The sequence below is a fragment of the Mya arenaria genome, chromosome 17 (genome assembly GCF_026914265.1).
Source record: "Mya arenaria isolate MELC-2E11 chromosome 17, ASM2691426v1".
NCBI lineage: Eukaryota > Metazoa > Mollusca > Bivalvia > Myida > Myidae > Mya > Mya arenaria.
Genome location: NC_069138.1, coordinates 31082191 through 31104419, shown reverse-complemented (window position 1 = coordinate 31104419; position 22229 = coordinate 31082191). Strand labels below are relative to the sequence as shown.

General features: G+C 32.7%; 1 protein-coding gene across 1 annotated transcript; it reads right to left on the bottom strand.

Moving 5' to 3' along the window:
- Window positions 1-701: 701 nt before the first annotated feature.
- LOC128222910 (mitoguardin-like) lies at window positions 702-21437 on the bottom strand. The gene is made up of 13 exons (XM_052932084.1): window positions 21380-21437; window positions 16793-17106; window positions 15853-16026; window positions 15033-15124; window positions 12767-12979; window positions 11901-12013; window positions 10767-10839; window positions 10386-10472; window positions 9274-9372; window positions 8236-8370; window positions 5182-5235; window positions 4545-4661; window positions 702-2789 (listed from the first exon to the last, which is right to left on the bottom strand). Exons 2-13 carry the CDS (start codon window positions 17019-17021, stop codon window positions 2643-2645), a joined length of 1533 nt encoding a protein of 510 aa, XP_052788044.1. The 5' UTR covers window positions 17022-17106; window positions 21380-21437; the 3' UTR covers window positions 702-2642.
- Window positions 21438-22229: the final 792 nt, after the last annotated feature.

Genomic DNA, 22229 nt, shown 5'->3' with positions numbered 1-22229 from the left:
ATATGACTTCTGAATGACAACTTATCATACACTTATGTGCCCGGTCGTGCGTTCCGATTCAGACAACATGTCAAAGGTCTCGCACGAAGTACAACACCAATTTGATAAAGAACCAAATGCGTACAACTGCATGATTAAACTTGTTTAAAAAACGACTGAACTATCACGTGTTCCTTCTTGATACACCTTACGAACTCTATGTCGTGTCAACATGCATCTTGTTGGTGCATTTGTGGAGATAACGTCTCGTAAATGTACTATATCTCACTCAGGACAAACAGATTAATAACAAGTATTTTTCCTCTATGTTCAGCGGAAGCCATATAACCATATTCTAAGCAAAAAAACAAAATATTTTATTATAAAATCCGAGAACCTAGCATTGCCTTTTACAGAACTCGGCTTAGATTCCATTGAGGTACACATTGTGATAAAATTTCATCCAAAATTAGGCATCTTAATAGCGAATGTGGAAGATTTCGGCCCCAAAAGACCTAAGATACCAGTAATAATAAAGAAGTCTAAGATTAAAAATCTAGTACGATCAATCAAGCTAGTCCAATATTTTAATGGACACATATTCTAACAAAGTTTAATCATAACTGGACCAGATTTGTGGGCGACAATGGATGGAGGACATGCAACACTCCCATTTCCTCACAACTCACTGAGCGTAAAAGCGCAGAATCAAAACCATAAACTCTCTTTTGACATAGTTTAATTTACAACATATACTTTTGTAACAAAGAGATCACAAAATAAATCTAAATGGTGCATGCACTTTGAATAACTAGTATTCTCTAGCGCTCTGTATAAGAGCTAGTAGCATGCAGTTTGTATAAGACCTAGTAACGACGTCAATCACATTTATAAATAAATTATGCGATATAATCATATTTACATTTCAGGGCCCTGATTTAATACAGGATATAAGTTGTATAAGCATATATCTGTTAGAACGCAAAGGTGCACTTTCTTGTCACATTACCATTTTCTATAGAATTCATTATATATTTATTATAACAGCAATTTACAGAATACTATCAGTCTGAGTTGTCCGATGTACAAAAATGTGTCATTTTAATGAGCCATTCGCCATAAGGCCAATATAAATTAATTGCTAGATTTTCATACATTTCTTTAATGGGGGCGGGAGTGACATTTGTTTTTCTTTGATGACTGCTTCATCGTTGAGTATGTACGTATTCATGCTTTTTCTTATTGCATAAAAGATCATAAACATCTGTTTCTACCAGAACACGATCGTAACAATTTTCCTTTTATACATATGAATGTTGGAAAAACACAACCTAGTCCAACAGTTTTATTTCAGACAAAATTTAAGGGGCCGGCAAAAATGAAAACCTTGCAATTAATTTATGGTCGCATAACGTTTAATTTCTATGTATTGTGATCCATAGGATGTTGGTATCATATGAAAGAGCACTGTTTGCTAGTAACTAGTTCGAAAAATAAACGTCAAAAAATACATTTACATTCAAGTTATTGCAGTAAGCATTTGTGTCCTTTATTTCAACTGAAAACAGACATGAAATTTCCATTTATGCAATATCCCAAAGCCAAAAATCTTGTTTGTAATATTTTCTTCAGTATAGTTTTTACATATTCTTTCTTTACCCAACATACCTTTTAAAACGATCACAAAATAATATGGATCATTAGTCATCCAAAATATACATGATTGTACACCGAATACATTGAAATAAGAACAAAAAAATACAACCTGCAATAGAGTAATTTAGATCATCAAAATTACATATTGGTAGTCAGTAAGAAATACCCTTCCAAATAATAACACAATTATATGAGGTCACCAAGCATACAAATCTCACATTAGTGTTGATGGTTAAATTAAACGACAAGACAAGCGTGTTTGTGTATCGGATACCTTTTACACTTTTTCAAAACACACAAATATAAGCATGACAGTGCTCCAGTTGGGTACGAAATGACTATCTGAAGGTTACGAAATGATCAAAAATCGGAGGGTACAAATAACTAGGGTACGAAATGACCTGCTCCCCTCCTGCTAGGCCTAAATAGCAGGTTGGGGCACCCCGCTGCCCTTTTCTGGCACTCTAATGCCTTTTTACTGTCCTTTTGTTTGACAGAGACAATATCCGAAATAAGTATAAAAATAATAAATATATATAATTTTGACACAAAAGTAAACAAAATAACAATTTAGAAATTTATAACAAAAGTAAGTATTGTAAGTACATTACAACACATACACAATAAGAATTGGACATTGACTCTTGCAAGTGCCCCATTAAGGCTCATTGAATGCCAATCAAAAGTGCCCTTTCTGACCTAACACCCTGCCCTTTTCATATCCTGGCTGAAACACTGCATAACATATATTACTGAGGCTATTTCTTAACTCTATTTCAAATTCTAGAAATTTGTTCACAAGTTAAAACAAATATAACAATACACTGAGTTTCTGTAACACCTGCTCAACGCTTGCTTTCGCAATGAGTATAATATCACAAGCCAATTCACACTTACACTAATTCAAATAACTCACACATAATTATAAAATGTTACTGAGTAAATTTTACAACTGTATTATTTATTATAGTAATGAGTTAAAGCAATTTATCTATCTATCCTTCTGGTCAGGTGGGGTCAGCATTGAGTTTCTGCAAAACCTGGTCAATGCGTGTTTTCGCTAAGCGTACAATGTCACTAGCCAGGTCATCAACAGTCGTGTATCTCGCTTTCTCAAAGCTGAACATGTCCTGTATGAACCCTAGCACTACCTCCTGAAAAATAGAAATAGAATACAGGATTTTATTCAGCAAAGAAAATAGTATTTACTGCCCCTGACCCCAATCAATTTGATTTTAGGGAATGCAGTACTAATAAAGTCTTCAAATGCAGTTTTACATATTGTGAACTCCAATTATGCAACTGATCAATGGTCAAAGAGTGAAACATAATTTACAAAACTAAAGATAATTTAACTGTGTCCTTTTTCAAGACACCCTAAGTATACTGTCAACCTTACCATATATTATTATAACACTTGCATATTGAACTTTAAAATGTGTCCTTTTACACTTGCAATAAGAAACTTCATGTATCATTATACTTGCATATAAAAACTACATGTATTATTACATTTCCATATTGAAACTACATGTATCATAACACTTGCATATTAAAACTACATGTATCATAACACTTGCATATAAAAACTACATGTATTATTACATTTCCATATTAAAACTACATGTATTATTAATTTCCATATTAAAACTACATGTACAACACGTATTAAAACATTTCCATATTTAAACTTTGTGTATTATTACACTTGCATATTAAATATACATGTATTATTACGTTTCCATATTAAAACTACATGTATTATTATATTTACATATTAAAACTACATGTATTATAACATTTACATATTTAAACAGCATGTATCATTAAACTTGCATATTAAAACTACATGTATTATTACATTTCCATATTAAACCTACATGTATTATTACATTTCCATATAAAAACAACATGTATCATTACACTTGCATATTAAAACTACATGTATTATTACATTTCCATACTTAAACTACATGTATTATTACATGTCCATATTAAAACTACATTAATCATTACTCTTGCATATTAAAACTACATGTATTATTACATTTCCATATTTTAACTACATGTATTATTACATTTCCATACTTAAACTACATGTATTATTACATTTCCATATTAAAACTACATGTATTATAACATTTCCATAATAAAACTACATGTATTATTACATTTCCATATTAAAACTACATGTATTATAACATTTCCATATTAAAACTACATGTATTATTACATTTCCATATTAAAACTACATGTATTATAACATTTCCATATTAAAACTACATGTATTATTACATTTCCATATTAAAACTACATGTATTATAACATTTCCATATTTAAACTACATGTTATATTACACTTGCATATTTAAACTACATGTTATATTACACTTGCATATTTAAACTACATGTTATATTACACTTGCATATTAAAACTACATGTAATATTACATTTCCATATTTAAACTACATGTTATATTACACTTGCATATTAAAACTACATGTAATATTACACTTGCATATTAAAACTACATGTTATATTACACTTCCTTATTAAAACTACATGTAATATTACACTTCCATATTAAAACTACATGTAATATTACACTTCCATATTAAAACTACATGTAATATTACACTTCCATATTGAAACTACATGTAATACTACACTTACATGTAAATATTGGAACTATGTTTTAAAATACATACATATTGACACTATATGCATTATAACACTTGCATGTTGCAACAACATATCTAACTACACTTGCATGTTGGAAGTACATTTATTGTTAGACTTTTATATTGAAAATACCTGTATTATTGAACTTGTATATTTGAACTACATTTTTCATTACATTTAAATATTAGATTGTTATTAAAGTTAGATTGTTATTAAAGCCTTTTTACCTTGAAGTAAAAACAGATGTCTTTGAGTTTTGACTCTGGTCCAAGGAAGCCCCACGCTAGAACTGGGCTTACCGACTCTGACACATTGTAAAAGTGACCGATAAACCCATCTGGAAACTGTAACAAGAAATTAATTTAATAACAATACTATCAGTGAAATGTACTTTTTTATATATTTTTTTTTTCAATTCTTATAAAAAAGGTAAAGTTGATCTAACAAATTATTGTGGCCCCACAGTGTTTTTTCAGCCCTTTTTATTTTTATGAGGAGCATTGACATCTTAACATTTAGCAAATGTAGCAATACATTGCCATTAATGAATATGTTAATAGGTTTGCTGCATTTTGTTCAAAACAAGAACATTATATGAGTCATGTTAGTTTTTTTCCCATTTTTGCCCAAATCTCAATTTCTATCTTTTGCCCCATATCTTACCATCAACTTTATTTCAGTTTGATCTTTATACATCATGTTCTTCAGATATATGTTACTATAAGATTAACCTTATTTTAAGATCTGGATTGATGTCATCTGATGCAATGTCCTTAAACTCTCTGAAAACTATTATTTAAAATATTATAATACAATTTTCAATTGTTTAACTTTTACGTAAAGTTAAAAGTTTCTGTTACTTACTTTGAGCATTCTTCGTTTGGCCTTAAGCACAGACCATACTGCAGTAGAGAGGGCCTGAAATACAGGAACATACATTTAACGGATCGGATGTGCAAATTTTACTGAACCATTCCCTCGCTTGCTAACGTATTTCTTAATAAACAAGTTAAATAAAATTGTTTCTTTCATGCTTAACGATGAAATATGGGGTTTTCAGAGTGAAATAACAACAGTGAAAATATCAATTTGATATTTTCACTGCAAAATAAGGAGTGAAAATATCAACTTTCAGAACTACTTTTAAATTCCTTTGTTGTTACATGTACTTGCCTTGATTGAAACAGAACACTGGACTTCAGTAAATTATGTCAAAGAAATGTTAAAAAAAATAAAGAAATGTTTTATAAATTTATATAAATATAATTGGAAATTAACAACTTACTGTTTATTACCGGTTACCCCGTTTATCAAACATTTTACTGATCTTTGAAGCTGAATGTTCGAACAGTTGTTTTGATACCAAACAAATTACAGACAAAAACAACTGTTCGAACATAAATATTTTTTTATATCATCGTTCAAATGTATTTTGAACAGTCTGCCGTTGTAGTATGTAAAATGAGCTTCCTGGATAATTCACACAACAATTTACAGATAGATCCGGTATTTTTTACCCCACCCACAACTCAAAATGTGTCAACAAACTAGCGTGGCATTTACTCTTTATCTGGAAAACAAACATTTTAAAGCGAAACAGGCTGGTCTTCGACTGTAAGATGACTGAATATGAACTTACTATAAAAACACGCGTACATGCAGGCTTAAACTAAGAAGAATGGTTAAAATCCAATGAGTATCCACATTTGTGATGCTAACACATTTGACCTTCCAAATTTTCATTCTTTAAATAGCGGCGTAGTAATTTGGTTACCGTATTATATCATGAATAGGACGCTAGCATAGATAGGACGCAGGCAAAAAAATTGTCAAGAAAACGGGTAAAATCCCTTAATATATAAGACAGGATGCAGCGGAAAAATGTCAAAATCGGAGCCGAAAAATTGAGGTTGGTAAAGTATTTATAACATATTTGAAGTAAAAAAACAAACAAAAATTGTATATAAGGCAGTGTCTTGTGTATTTCGATAATTATCGTCGTATTTCGGTAATTAAGCGTACACAACAATGATATATGTCTTGACATTTTGAGAACATTCACGCATAATATAAGACTTAAACAAATGCTGTAATAGACTTGTTCTGACTGACAGTCAATCGTTGCAACCGTTGCATCTCCCGACATGCCTTCTGAATGACAGTCAACCGTTGCAACCGTTGCAAAACTGTGTATTGTCAAAACTAATGATTGTTTTGATACAGGCGCGTAGGAAGGAAATTTACATTGGGGCCGCGGAAGGGGAGGGCTCGGGAGGGGTGTCCCCTCCCTTCGAGATTTTTTTTCAATTTTAAGCATTGAAAGACTCGATTTCCAGTGAGTTCAGGTATTATTTTCATGTTTTTATCTAAACCTTTTTCGGTTAAAATAGTTGGTAGATATAAAATTTAAAATACGATTATTAAGAAAATCGGTATTAAATATTCGCGCCCCATTGCCGTTACTAGCCAGAATATTGGGGCCGCAGTCGCGGCCCCAGCTCCTACGCGCCTGTGATAAGGGTGGTCGCTGCGCGGATTAAAGCATGTCAGCATAATTACTGCGTGTTGGTAATTAGCCTTGCCAGCAGAAGGCATCTCGGGTAAAGTGCGAACAAACAACAATACGGTTTTACCATCGCAATAGTTTGTTCTATTGATGTTTTTCTAATGACAGACAGCGGGTGTTTTTCACACCTTCGCACATTTGAAAAGATTTGATAGTGACAATAATGTATATATTCATGCCCATCTTAAAATAAAAAGTGTTTTCATTATTTTTTTGGAAAATATGTGCACTAATAATACTTCATTGTTTACTGTTCATAAAGCTTTGCAATAAAAAACGAGCGAATATTAAGCTTTAAGAATGAATAGCAGAGAACTATTTCTCAGCAAACCGAAAGTAGAAAAGTTGACAGCTATAATAATGCATGAGGGGCGCCCCACGGGAAGCGGCGTAAAGCCCACCCTTTTCAAAAAAGGGGGTAATTCAGAAATAAATAAAAAAAAACAAATAAAACTCCGAAAATAAGCATAAAAGAAACAGAATATTTGTTTATTTCAGTGTAAGATCGTATTTAATTTCACTCGTGATCATAAAAAAACTACATTTTCACTCGTGGCTTCGCAACTCGTGAAAATATGTTTTTCTATGACACTCGTGAAATAAAATACGATCTTACACTTAAATAAACAAATATATCCTTTATGTATTATATGATGACTCTTGAAAGATCCTATATTTAACTTAAATATAAATTTAAGAATGTATTTTTTATGAGATCATGCTGTATAAACACAGGAGAGCAGGCTTGCAAATTTCACAAAAAAAGTGTTCTAAAATAAACATTAAACTTGATGGTTGCTTTTGAAAATGAAAACATGTCTCCCCCATGATGGTTTTATTCTATTCCACAACATTTTACGTTCTGAGATATGGAGTGGATTGTTGTTGTCAAGGACGTGAACATTTTAACCAAGTTTCTAGAATATCCTTAAAGGGGTTAAGGAGCTATGGAAACATCAGAAAATCTATGGCTCAAATAATTAAGCTTGTACTTGAGCTAGTGTGCTTTCAGTGTGGGTTCTGCATGTCATGCAAATGTGGTTGAAATTTCACCCAAGTTTAATGAAAATCATCTATGGTGTTTAAGAGCAGACATGAAATATATGACTTAAACCTGTCCTTTGACCTTAAACTGTGACTTTGAGCAAGCACACCTGTAATGTGGGTTCTGCACGTCAACATGATGTAGTGAACATCTGACCCAAGCGTCATGAAACTCCATCCTGGGGTTTAGGAGATACAGAGTTGACTAGAGATCTATGAATCAAATCTCTGACCTTGAACTGTGACATTGAACCTGTGCCCTTCTCTTCATAGCTTTTGGGGAGAGATTATGACAAAAGTCAACTGACCGTTTCCTTGAAGCCATTAGAGAGCCATCGGTTATTGACCACAGCTATGACAGTGGATGGTGGATTTTCAAGGTCATCGAAGGCATCCATCAGAATAAAGTCCAACACAACATCATAAAACGTGAAGTTCTTTACCTGCATTTCAGTCATTGAATATAGTTTAAATTAGCCAGAAATGTTACAAAAGTCCTTGGCATCTAAAATTTAAACAATCCCTTCTATTATATATTAAATGCATACTTTGAAAAATCCTGAAAAACATTTTACATGTGCAAGGCTTGTGGGCTTGTGCTAATTTACTGCTAAATTTATAAAAGTGCACTGCAAAAGTAAATATCACTATAACAATGATTAATTAAACAATCAGACTTAAAGGTTATAAAAGCTATTTTAATGTGTGTTTGGTCTGTTTGTGGTGTTTGTATTTGTGTATGTGGTGTTTGTATTTGTGGTGTTTGTATTTGTGTATGTGGTGTTTGTATTTGTGGTGTTTGTATTTGTGTATGTGGTGTTTGTATTTGTGGTGTTGTATTTGTGTATGTGGTGTTTGTATTTGTGGTGTTGTATTTGTGTATGTGGTGTTTGTATTTGTGGTGTTGTATTTGTGTATGTGGTGTTTGTATTTGTGGTGTTGTATTTGTGTATGTGGTGTTTGTATTTGTGTATGTGGTGTTTGTATGTGGTGTTTGTATTTGTGTATGTGGTGTTTGTATTTGTGTTTGTATTTGTGTATGTGGTTTTTGTATTTGCAGTGTTTATATGTTTGTGTCTCTAGTTCATTTGAATTTGGGCTCTTGCCTTGTGCCTATAAACAGGGCTTTTTTTGAATTTCTGTCTACTGGGCTTGTCCCTATTTTCATTGCATTATTTATATAACCACATGTATTTATCTTGAACATCTTTTGCAATATGGCCAACAATAAAGTTATCTTAAGACATTTTTGCAGCCTGATTCAAAAACAGAGTTAAGACTATAACATATTTCCTTTTTTCATTCAAGAAACAAAAACAGACGGGTATGAATAAAAGTAATCTTACCCCTCGTCCTCTGAGTTCTTCTTCCATCTTGCTCCAGTTATCAGCGTTGTTTATAAATGCCATCATGGTGTTGAAGGCTGTGTGAAAGTCATCTGCATCCTAAAAGGAAATGTTTTCTATTGAAATATTACACAAATGGATCATCTGCAGCAGTTGAGTAATAAACGCTGATAAACCTTCCTCAGCCCCCAAACATTATTTTAGTTGACAAAATATGGCTTGGTTTTCAATATTTTCACAAACTAAGGAAAGTAAAAAATCCTTTAAAAACTGGCATGTTTGTGGTTTATGCTTCAGGTAAGTATTTGAAAGATACAAAATAAAACACTCCCCTTTTTTAAAAAGGCAGTCTTGAAGCTGCACTCTCACAGATATACCATTTTCACAACTTTTTTTATTTTTTGTCTTGGAAAGAGCATATTTTTGCATAAATTTCTGAAAACCAATGATTTAAGATTGCTGACAAAAAATCAGATCGTAGATTTTCATATTTCTCTTAAATAATGTTTTATGGCTTAAACTTTACTAACAGTTTAAGAAAAATGCATAAAACATCCTTTTTTGAACTTAAATATAAAAATCTGCGATTTAATTTTTGTCAGCAGTCTTATATAACTGGTTTCTATGGATTTTCATATAAATTGGCTCGTTCCAAGATAAAAAAATAAAAAAGTTGTCAAATCGTTCAGTCTGTGAGAGTGCAGGAAAAAAGACTAGCTGTATATCACACATCACTGACACATGTATTTGCCACCGAATTAGTTAATTTATAAACATTTCAACATATTTACATATATTTTTATTTATCTTTTTAAGTCAGCTTAATGCCAGTGACTTTCAAACAAGTAAATCTACACATATATTATAGCAGGACTTCACTAAGTGTGCAACAATTATGATCATCTAACCTGTGTATCTAACAGAGAAAACTTATGTATACACTGTTTTCTTGAGGTATAAAAGAAAAACGATTCTAAGGGATCTTTTCCATTCAGACATTCCATATACCGGGCCTACAGAACACATCTTATTCCTACCTCAAAAAAATTTTAAGTGCTAATATGTGCTGCTGTGAATTTCAACCAAAGATAAGGAATAAATTTCCTACTTACCTTTTCTGCCTGCAAAAGAAGGCTGCTGATGACCTGCCTGCCCATCTCTGTAAAGTAGTCCCTGTGCTCCTGTACACGGAATATCTCCTGTAAGAAATAAATATTCAAACATTGCAATACAAAGTGACAACAACTGACTATCCTCAATGGTATTGGGAAGGCAATAGTATTCTAAAATACTCAATGTTATAGATGCACTAAGTATTATGAGGCTAGTTTTAACAAGTGAATAATTCAAAATAAATATTCTAAACATAGCTCACAAAAGATGCCACAAACTAAATAAAAACATTCAAAGGTTTTGAGACTGAATTACAGGTTCTAAAATATACATAAAAGGTTGCAACAGGATACACTAGAAGGCCAGCGAACAGTACATACCTGCATAGCCAGTCTTATACAGTGAAGTTTGGCCAGAAATTCAGTGTCAGAGAGGCAATCGGTCATCTCAGATCTGAAACAAGACGGTTCTATGCAATATTAAATGTTGTTATACACAACTATCATTTGAGTCCTGGACCAGTATTCAATATTGATCTTATCCTAATCCTTCCACATGCCTCAGTGATGCCATTCCGCCTATTGGTCAGCTAAATATACAGGCCAATCAAAACGATAAGATTCTAATCTTAAATTTAAGTTTCATCTAAGTTGCTTATTGAATACAGCCTAAGATTATGGTTGTTTCAGCAAATGTTTATGAGTTATTTCAAACTAAGGAAAACTTTTCAAAAGTGCAGTACTACTGATGAAAATCTCTTGTAGATACTAAATAGCACCAAGGATTCCTGACACTTCTTGGCATCCAGAAACAGACCAGTGTTCAAAGTGTTATCCTCAAGCATACATGTCATATTTCTGAGAGGCTTCCCAGGGGATTTTGGTCTGAGTTCCAGGGAATTTTTATGCAGCGAAATTTTGCGCAATATCTACATTAATGATTTAAGAATAAAAAAAAATAAAAAAACTCTTATAAATTATAAATATTTTTGGACTTAGTCATCATGGTCCTTATTTTACACTCATATTTCATATTTAGAAAAAAATTCCAGGGGATATGGATCCCCCTGCGGGGGATCAGGGGATGGGCTGGAATTCGGGGAATTTTTTCTCCCGCAGGAGTATATGGCATGTATGCAATAGTTAATCAATACACCAATTAACACCTGTGGCCCACAAAATATGATTCAAAGCTAAGAAAATTCTCAGGTTCAAATACTCATTAAAGTTACTCACAGAAAATACCAATGCTCATCTGCGTTTTTTTCAGGTCCAAAAAAAGGGGAATATCTCAACTATTTTAAACCATTAAAGCCAGACTTATAGGCCATGTACCAAGTTTCATTTCAATACCTTGAGAGATTGAACAGTTATGCCCAGGGCTAATGGTTTTGCACACAGCTACTATCATTACCACTGATCAGATAATAATCACTGCAAGGCAATGAATAAACCTTTGAAAAAAGACAAGATAAAAACTGATGCGCTATTCATACAGGACCTACAGTGTTTTACCTTAGTGTCCTGCAGGACACGGATCCATGTTTCAGCTCAAGAACGCCTGCCTCATATAGGGCCAGGTGGTGGAACATGTCCTGGTGCCGTTCCAGATCTGATAGGTCAGCCAGCTGTCATATGAAACATACACAATGAAAAGTAAATGTGTGCAAACACAGGCACTGAGCACAAGCCAAGCACAAATAGTATAAGCAGGGGTGCTGATATTTTTTTTTACATAACCAGGATTGTTAAAATGTTCAAATCCTTATAGTTAAGATAGGATTTTGATTGGTGATCTAATTTCTTCTTTTATTCCTTTTAATCTAGTCCTAAATTATATTTGAAGCCATGGGTAAACCTTGTTATTGTATAAAATGTTACATATGTTCAATGATTTAATTACCAACATGATTTTCAGTTTTATTGGCCTATCAGCATCTTGCCTTTAACAGTCATTTTCAATACCACACTTAAAAGGACAAGATTATACAACTGCAAAAAAAGAGAAAAATGTCAAAATCTTACATAAAATTGACTCATTGTGTACAACACATTGAATCTAAATTAATGATGGACATCGCTTGTTTATGGACTGGCAAAAATTATTATTATAAGTTAGGGATTATATAGAAAACATACTAAGTTCAGATGGTATGACATGGGTATGAATGAGACATAAATATGACAGACGGACTGACAGACGTGACAATGGATGTGATTCCTGTATATCCTCTACTTTACTTTGTGAAGCCGGAGTCAATAACTCAATTTCAAACAAAGTTAAAAAATTCAAAACTGTCAGCCTAAAGTATGGTAGTTCATATAAGTATAATAGAAGCAGCTTTATCTTTTGTTGATATTGAAATTAAGCCATCACTCACATCAGTAGCAGACACAAACGAGTCAGATGAAGAACATCGACTGACAGTCCTTGACCTTGCCAAGCTTTCAGTCTCAGTGAATGCATTAATGGCCGTGTCGAACATCATGTGATCTGTGGCGCGCACAACCTCCCGCTCGTACGAGTCCTGCATATGGTACGCTAGCTCAAGCAGGTGCTCCAGTCGATGCTGTAGGGAGGCTGTACTAGGGTCCTGGAGGAGTAGGGATGGAGTTAAATAACATGAACTACTATATTAAATGCAGTTTTCCGCCCATTATATCTATGTCAATGAAACATATTCATAAAATGTTTAAATGGAGGATAACTGTTTGTTTCTGAGTGTAAGATCACAATATATTTCATCAAGTGAGTAGCAAAAGCTATATATCATAAATTTTAAATACTTCAGGTGTTCCGGGTAAAATATATTGCGACATTACACTAATATTAACAATTTTGCTTTAATAACATGCCTAAAAAGGATTAATATAAAATGACATTTAATTGTAGGTTATCAGAAAGGAGCGTCAAATGTAATGTCCTTTCGGAATTGACGTCTGTGTATCAGCCCTGTGCTTGATAATGTCTAAATTCAATGTAAGGGCGGGTTAAAATTACTAAACAGTGAAAAATATCACAGTTAAAACAGTTAAATGTCATTTTTTAATTTCACTCATGAATTTTGACAGTTCGTAAAATTGCTTAATTTTGGCCACTGGTTTAGTGAACTTGAACATAAACAAGAGCTGTCACAGAGACAGCACGCTCGACTATTCCGCCACTTTTAAATGTAAGGATTAAAAAGTTTTGACGAAACATGCATGGATCACTGTATCAAGTCTCAATTCAATAAATCAAGTAGTTGGTGAGATATTAACTTATATGTGCTTACATGAAAAAACCAGAGTCGAATAATAAAGGAGCAAAATTTAAATTATACATATGATAGAGTTATCTCACTTGATTAATTAAGAAGGCTGGACGGCTGAGTACCATTGTATAAAGTCTCAATACAATACATCAAGTAGTTGCTAAGATATTAACCTATGTGTGCTTACATGCAAAACCTTAACCAGAATTTCTAAGTCAAATGATAAAGGCCAATTATGTGCATTATATTCAAATAAGTGTTATCTAACTTCATTAATTTAGTAGGTTGGATAGTTGGGAATAGGTATCTAAAGTTTCAATGCAATAAATGATGTATTTACTGAGGTAATGACTTTAAGGTGCTACATGCAAAACCTTTACAAGAACTTGTAAGTCAAGCAAAATTATATAATATGCAAGATAGAGTTATCTTACTTGATTAAATAAGAAGGTTGAATGGTTGGGAGCCTGTGTATAAAGTTTCAATGCAATACATGATATATTCGCTGAGATATTGACTTAAAAGTGGTGACAAGCAAAACCTTAACCAGAATTTCTATGTCGAATAAAAAAGGGCCATTATTTGAATTTAATGCAAAATAGAGTTATTTTACTTGGTTATTTAAGTAGATTGGATGCTTGAGTACCATTGTATAAAGTGTCAATACAATACATCTAGTAGTTGCTGAAATATTAACCTATGTACGCTTACATGCAAAATCTTAACCAGAATTTCTAAGTCAAATAATAAAGGCCCATAATTTGCATTATATTAAAAAAAGTGTTATCTTACTTCATTAATTTAGTAGGTTAGATAGTTGGGAATATGTATCCAAAGTTTCAATGCGATACATGATGTATTTGCTGAGATATTGACTTAAAGGTTACATGCAAAATCTTGACCAAAATTTCTAAGTCGAATAATTAAGGGCAATTATTTTACATTAAATGCAAACTAGAGTTATCTTACTTGGTTAATCAAGTAGGTTTCATGGTTGAGTACCATTGTATAAAGTCTCAATGCAATACATCAAGTTGTTGCTGAGATATTAACCTATGTGTGCTTACAAGCAAAACCTTAACCAGAATTTCTAAGTCAAATAATAAAGGCCAATTATTTGCATTATATTCAAATAAGTGCAATCTAACTTAATAATTTAGTAGGTTAGATAGTTGGGAATATGTATCCAAAGTTTCAATGCAATAAATGATGTATTTACTGAGATAATGACTTAAAGGTGCTTACATGCAAAACCTAAACCAAGGTATGACACCGCTGCCGACACCGCCGCCGACTCCAGGGTGAGTAGTATGGCTCTCCTTATTCTTCTTATAGTCGAGCTAAAAATACATCAATAACTATCTTATAGTTACAAACTAGTTCAACAACTTACTGTAATGGCGGGCAGTGGGTTATCATCCAGGTAGCCCATCTTCATAACAGCATCCTCCCAGTAGCTGACTGCTATCCGGAGGGTCTCTAAGCCTGACAGAGTGAAGTAGAAAGGATGACATTTTGATTATTAATAACCTGGGCATTTATCTGCTGTGAGAACTGTGACTGAACTATTTAAACCTCTGAATTGCTCCATATTTTCAACAAAACTATTCAAACTTCTGAATTGCTCCACATTTTTCAACAAAAGTATTTAAACTTCTGAATTGCTCCATATTTTTCAACAAAAGTATTTACACTTCTGAAATGCTTCTGATTTTACAAGAAAAATATATAAGCTTCTGAATTGCTCCAGATTTTACATAGTAAGTATTTGGTTCTTAATTGCTCTGAACTTTACAACAAAAGTATTCAAAACAATGTTGAATGATTTGATAACCTTAAAGCACAGTCATGGAGCTTTAATGGTATGTTATAGTTTAATCATGTATTATAAATTAAATGAATTCATTCCATAGCTGCATAACCAGTGATGAACTATAATTATATGTCCAGTTAGCGCAATGGTAAGTGCACTCACTTTTCACCTAGGATGCCTGGGTTCAAATCTGGGCCTGGGAGCATGTGAGTTTGGTTTGTGGTCACTAATCCGGTTTCCCCCAAAACACAAGACCACACTCTTGCATACATTCGTGCCAATGAGAATTATAAAAATTATGTTGTAATAACTTGTTTCACAATCTTTGTAAAATAAATAAGTTTAAACTAACTATAAAACATTAATATAAAATAAACAAGGCCAATACACTATATCTCACCTAGTTCACAGAGGTGTTCAGGGCTCATGTCTGTGGTGTCCTGAGCCCCGGGATGTATGATAGTGGAAGTGGTGCTTGTTGAGGCTGCGCCCAAACTTGCAGTCGAGCCAGACAACGACTTCTGCCGCAGCAGGGACCGCAGGGAGCTCGGGCTGCGACTTCTGTATGACAGGTCTGTAACAGACATATACAAAAAAATATAATTATAAAGGGTTATCAGACCTGTAATGAAACCCTTACTTGAATTCTTTCAAATCAGATTTTGACTTACAAAATCCTGTATGTAGTAAATGAATTGATGCTGCCAAAGTCAAATTCACAACTTATTTCTTAAATTTAGAACTATGGTAGCTTAATGATGTTTTCATATACTTCAACAGTTTCTCTCATGGACCAATTCATATCAATGTTTATCAAGCTTAAATGGGTGTCTGTGAGAAGATTCCAAGCAAATTATTCTAGGGTATATAGATCAACCAATCACTGTCAGATGGCCATTTGTGCAAAAGTTAACACCAATGATTGTGTTATTATAGTATTCATCAATACGCAGTGTCCAGTTCTTAATGTTGCAAAAGTGTTGTAGAAAACAAACATGTTCCATAAATTTAAAAATCAATCTAGTGTATCAAAGAACAACATGATTTTGTCTGCTCCAACAGCAACAGTGAAATTATCAACAGATAATGCTTTTTGAAAGACATAATTTTTATAGAGGAAAAAATAAATTCTGCTGACTTATATTCACATAGTTAGTCTTAAATATCATGCTCAGAAATATTCTGACCAAGTTTTATGAAGATCAGAATCAAACTGTTGTATTTATGACATGGAAAAAAACTTGCCAGGTTTACGACAATCTATAACTCAGATATTTCAGATGGAAAATCCACCTAAATACTATAGAAACAGAAACATAATACAGTCAAAAGGACCTCACCCCCATTTGTGCTGGAATAATGAAGAGGAATTCTTCCACCTCGGTTGCGAGCATCCTTCAAGGATCCCTTTTGTTCCTTTTCCTTCTTGTCTTTTCTTTTACGAAACAGCAACGCCAGCACCCACAACAGAGAAAACCCTGCGGTGATCCCTAGGGTCACAACCTTTGTTTTCTGTGACAAATTAGGTAGAGCTGGCAGCGCAGGAAATTTACTTAAAAATCTATTCATTGTTGAAATCTTTGATTCAACCAGTCTTGATTGGGATTGACATTATGCTTATTCTTATAACTTATTTCATGAAACTTATTGCAGCCTGAAAAGAAATAAGTCATTGTATAATAATCATGAAATGTCACAATAATAAGCAGACCCCAATATTGCAAAAATAATTTCAATTCTCAATCTTGACTCATTTTACCACATAGTAGCTTAAAATTATTCAAAATATTTAACACATTAACTCTTTTTAAACATGTATAACCTTATGGTTGATTTTATGTGTTACAAGACGTTATAAATGTGGCAAATTGTTACAGGACAGTGTAGGGTTGGATATCAGTACCAATGAAACAATACTAAAACAATATGGTATGTTTAACAATATACTGGTTGACGATACAAATCAAAATCAGATATAGATCCCGAACACTGTTTGCTTATGGTGATTGATAATTTGATGATCTAGATCAATACAGAGGCTTGCCTTTGTAGCACTTGTGAAGTTTCATCTTTTTTTTATTAGTATTTTGATTTTTTTCTAGAAATGCCATTTAATGTTCTAATACGCTTAAAGATCAAAGTGTAGCACATGGGGGAATGAAGTCACAGGGCTTGTGTGCATCAGTGAGACTTGGAGTTATTTTGACATACATACAAGATATCTATATATAGAAATCACGCTTTGCATTTGCAAATCTTGTATTTTGAAAATCAGTGAAAACAATAATTTGGCAGCTAAGTGTTTAATTAAAATAGCATACTTATTAATCATAATTTCATGTACATTTATTTTTGCAAGGTGGACTTTATGCAGGTTATTACCAATCAAGTTTTTGTTATCAATATTATGTCTTCAATCCGATTCAATGAAAAAATCATATCCGGTAAGCTTTGCAATAGCTGTTGGACAATGACAGAGATGTTTCGATTGGGTTAATGGCATATTAAAATACCAATCTGTCGGGCACAAATTTGTCTGTTTCGGCATCCTTGTGTCGAAATATAACAAAACATTTTTAGATTGGTATATTTACTAAGAAAAAAAAGCAGAACATTTAAGTCTTTGGTATTTTTGCCCTCCAATTTAAGGTCGATTTACTGTCCATAAAATGAACAATTTTCATTGTAAAATTGATAAGATCGTGAACCTGTATTTAGCAGATGTTGACACATTACCCAAAGATGTTTCATATGAATTTTAACTTACAACAAAAAACCTACAGGAGTGTTCATATTTGCGACCTCAGCCAATATGATTCAATTATCAATACCTGTAGTCTCAAATTGGGGGTCCCTAGACTTACCGAAATACGATTATTTACCGAAAGACGGATAAAATTACCGAAATACGCATGAAAGTTACCGAAAGACGCCTTCTAATGCATTTATTTTTAAATAATCTTGTATATATAATGATTATACGCATTGTAGCCAAAAATTATAAAATAACATTTAGAAATAATGACTTTATTGACAAAAGAATTTCCCTTTTTTATTCAAATAGAGTTATCTCCCGTCGTCAACCGAAATACGATTTATGGATATGGTTAAACTGGAGTAAACATGATAGAAATTTACCGAAAGACGCTTGCTATTATATTTATTTTTAATATTCATATATATTTGATGAATTTACACATTGTAGCCAAAAATTATAAATATATATCTAGAAATAATGAGTTTTTTGACAAAAGAATTTCCTTTATTTAGCCAATAAGAGTATTCTCCTGTTCTCAACCGAAATACGATTTATTGATATGTTTAAGGTGAAGTAAGAACATGACAAATATATACAGTTAACTTAATACTATTTTTTTATTTTATTTTTCATCATTTCTCTACATACATGACACATACATTTGATTAACATCGAACATGGAAGGCTGCATAAAACATAAGTCATACACATAATAAAATTACATGAAATATTGAACGCTGCAAATACAAAATAAAATGATTAACTAACAATATGTATTTAAATCATTGACAAAGACATATACATGTTAATGACAAAAGCTATGGTAAATGTACATTGAAAATTCACCTTGTGTTACAAACAAATGTGTCAGACATACAAACAATAATGTTTTATTATTATGTGCACTATTTATTATTAACTATGTAGATATCTTCATCGTTGAAATCAAACAGTTAAAGTTAAAATACTTTATTTTTTATGGTTTAGCATGGTGCATTAGAAATAATATTCTGCATTTCCAGTGTCTGCAATGGATTTGGACTAGTCTTCTGACGTACGTGTACCTACAATGCCAGACCTTAATTAACTCTTTGAATTGACCTTCAACTACCTCATTGGACAGGTGAACAAACTTTGTGAATGGTTGTGACCTCCAATCCACAGTTTGTTTTAGGACATGGTTAATGGACTCGCAATTGTTGTTTGTCCAGTTTGGGGGAATTGCCTCATTCCTTACAGGGTCGTTAAATCTGGGAAAGTAGATTCAATAGCCTTGACCAAGGCCTTTTCATCGTCAGTTCCAATGACCAATTTGTCGGAACTGACTCCTAACTTGAGCTTCAGGTGATGAAAAAAGTGACGGACAGTTGTTTGTAACAAGTAACTGTCACGTGTTTACAAGTTCAAACTCAGTGATTTGGCTATCATTTACTAAAGGTACAAAATGGTTTGGTACAAAGTTGCTTATGTCAACAGACATCATCGTCCACATGACGGAAAATTGGGGTTGTGAGTTTCCGGCATCATATGATAATCCACTATATGCACACGATTTACAAACAAATTTGAGGTTTTTGGCACTCCATGACTTAAGGTCTTGCTCGGACATTTAGCATGAACCCAATTCCTACAATTAGAACAATGTATACATTGATCACTACTACAGTCAACAACACATATAGCACAAGGAAACTCATCCATCATTAATGATTTTAGAGTGTAAAGTTCTATTAATTTGGACTTCTTTAATACTCACAGCAATAACTTACCTTTTTACTCGCGATTGTTATTTATGAATCTTCAAATGAAGCCGTCAATTTGTGTGAAAATCACACGCAATTATAAATGTACACGTAATGCGGTCCTTTAATACGTAATTATTATGGTATTTATTCAACACGTGTCACAGAGCCGAAAAGGGTTTACCCAAATGAACACACTTTCAATAATACCAAACTGTCCCCCAAAAACCGTGCCGCTACTTTGTGGGGTGTCATATACCGGGTGATAATTATGTTGTTTTAAACATCGCCTGATTTTGTGTATTTGGTGTGGTCTGGTTATTAGTGTCCATAAGTAAGCTAATTTATCTGAAGATGAGAACTTCGCTGTTTAAAAACTTCTTTTTTCAATTTTCATATAAACAAAAATTAAAATTTGAAAGCCCTGAACTATACTGTAGATCTAAGTTAGTTTAAAAGAAAATGATTTTAGCGACATTTTCGACCTATTTCAAAGGCAATGTTTCAAGTATATTCCAAAATACTTTCAAATGCTGTTTATTGATCTAACATTTCCATAAGATTATAAATTCTATTATTTGAATCCAAATTCATAATCATTTTCATAATACAACAACTAATAAGTTATTTTTACCTGCGTTAAATCGTCTTTCGGTTGGCGAAGGGAGACAATTATTTCACTGACATATTGTCTTTATTCAATTGAACAATAAGTAAATATTTTCATGAACTTTTTCATTTTTATGAGTGTGTTTTAGTTATATGAATATTATGAGATCATCATTAATTGGAATAATTGATTATTTAGGAAGCTTTTATCTGTCTTTCGGTTGGCGAGTCGGCACGCGGAATTCAATCTCGAACACTGAAATTTCAACTGCCTATTACATCATTATATTTTAATATTTTTCTCTAAAATTTGGTTTGGTAATGTATTTGTATAATATTAATATAAAAACAATAAAATAAATGCATTAGAAGGCGTCTTTCGGTAACTTTCATGCGTATTTCGGTAATTTTATCCGTCTTTCGGTAAATAATCGTATTTCGGTAAGTCTAGGGACCGTCAAATTGGTAATTAAAATGGCATACCCATAAAATATATTCAGATGAAACATCCTTATGTTTACACCAAAAATGACATTAAAAACTTCAAACTCTGGATGTTATATGTGTATCAAAAATTGCAGAGGGCATGCATTTCTTTACAGATATATCATACTAATATTTGAAGTGAGTTTGCGTAAGTTAAAAGCGTTCTACGGTCAAGTTAGTTTTGGTTTTCAACTTCAAGGTATTCAATGTCATTGGTTAAACAGTAATTTTGAGGACAAACCTTCTTTTGGCACTTTAACATGAGTAACTGTTTTAAGCTATAAAAGGCATTTTTTTTATATAAAAAAAAACATTCAAGAGAGTTCAAATACCCTTTTATTTGCAATTATTTTCGTTGCTTTCGTCTGTTTACAACGTCTGGCTGTCAACAGTTTTCCAAAATGAAAGTGGCAGACAACAGTTTCTTAAAAGTGTTCCGACGCATTGCGCTCCCTTTACACATTAAAGGCACTGCTGCATGTTGTAAAAATGATGATAAATGCTAGTCAAAAGTTAATTGTGTATTATGTAATGCAACTGAAGTACACAAAAAGAGTTATATCTATACCTTCTCCCAGATTAAATATATAATTAATTTTAAAACGGAAATATGAAAATCTGCGATCTGATCTTTTGTCAGCAGTCTTATATTTGCTCATTCCAAGACAAAAAAATAAAAAAAGTTGTAAGAAAACGGTAAATCTGTGAGAGTGCAGCTTGAATCTTATGGAATTTAAAATTATTTGTACAATGTATTTGTATGCGCACTATTCAGCACAATCTTTGGCAGCTGAAGCGAGTCGTTTTACCGTAATTGATGACGTTAACTAGCACAAAGTAAGCTTTGGAATTACATTAATACGCACAGATGCTGCATGGCGTTCATCACAGAAAGGGGTAACTGCACACCCAATACTGAAAACAGCCTGTTGTAAAAATGCTGACGATACGAAGGTATATCAGTCAAAATTTATGTTTGTTATACATGTGTATGTATTGATTTTGAATAAGAGTGTCTTTTAAAAAAAAACACTATCGAATACATTTGCAACCCCTCGTGTGTCTTCGTAATCGATTAAACTTTATGTGAGGCGCAAGAACTTGGGCTAAGTCGTAAGCGTTTGGAGATACGCTGCTGTATGTCAGCTGGAGTGATGAAAAACAAGTCCACTGGGCCGTTGC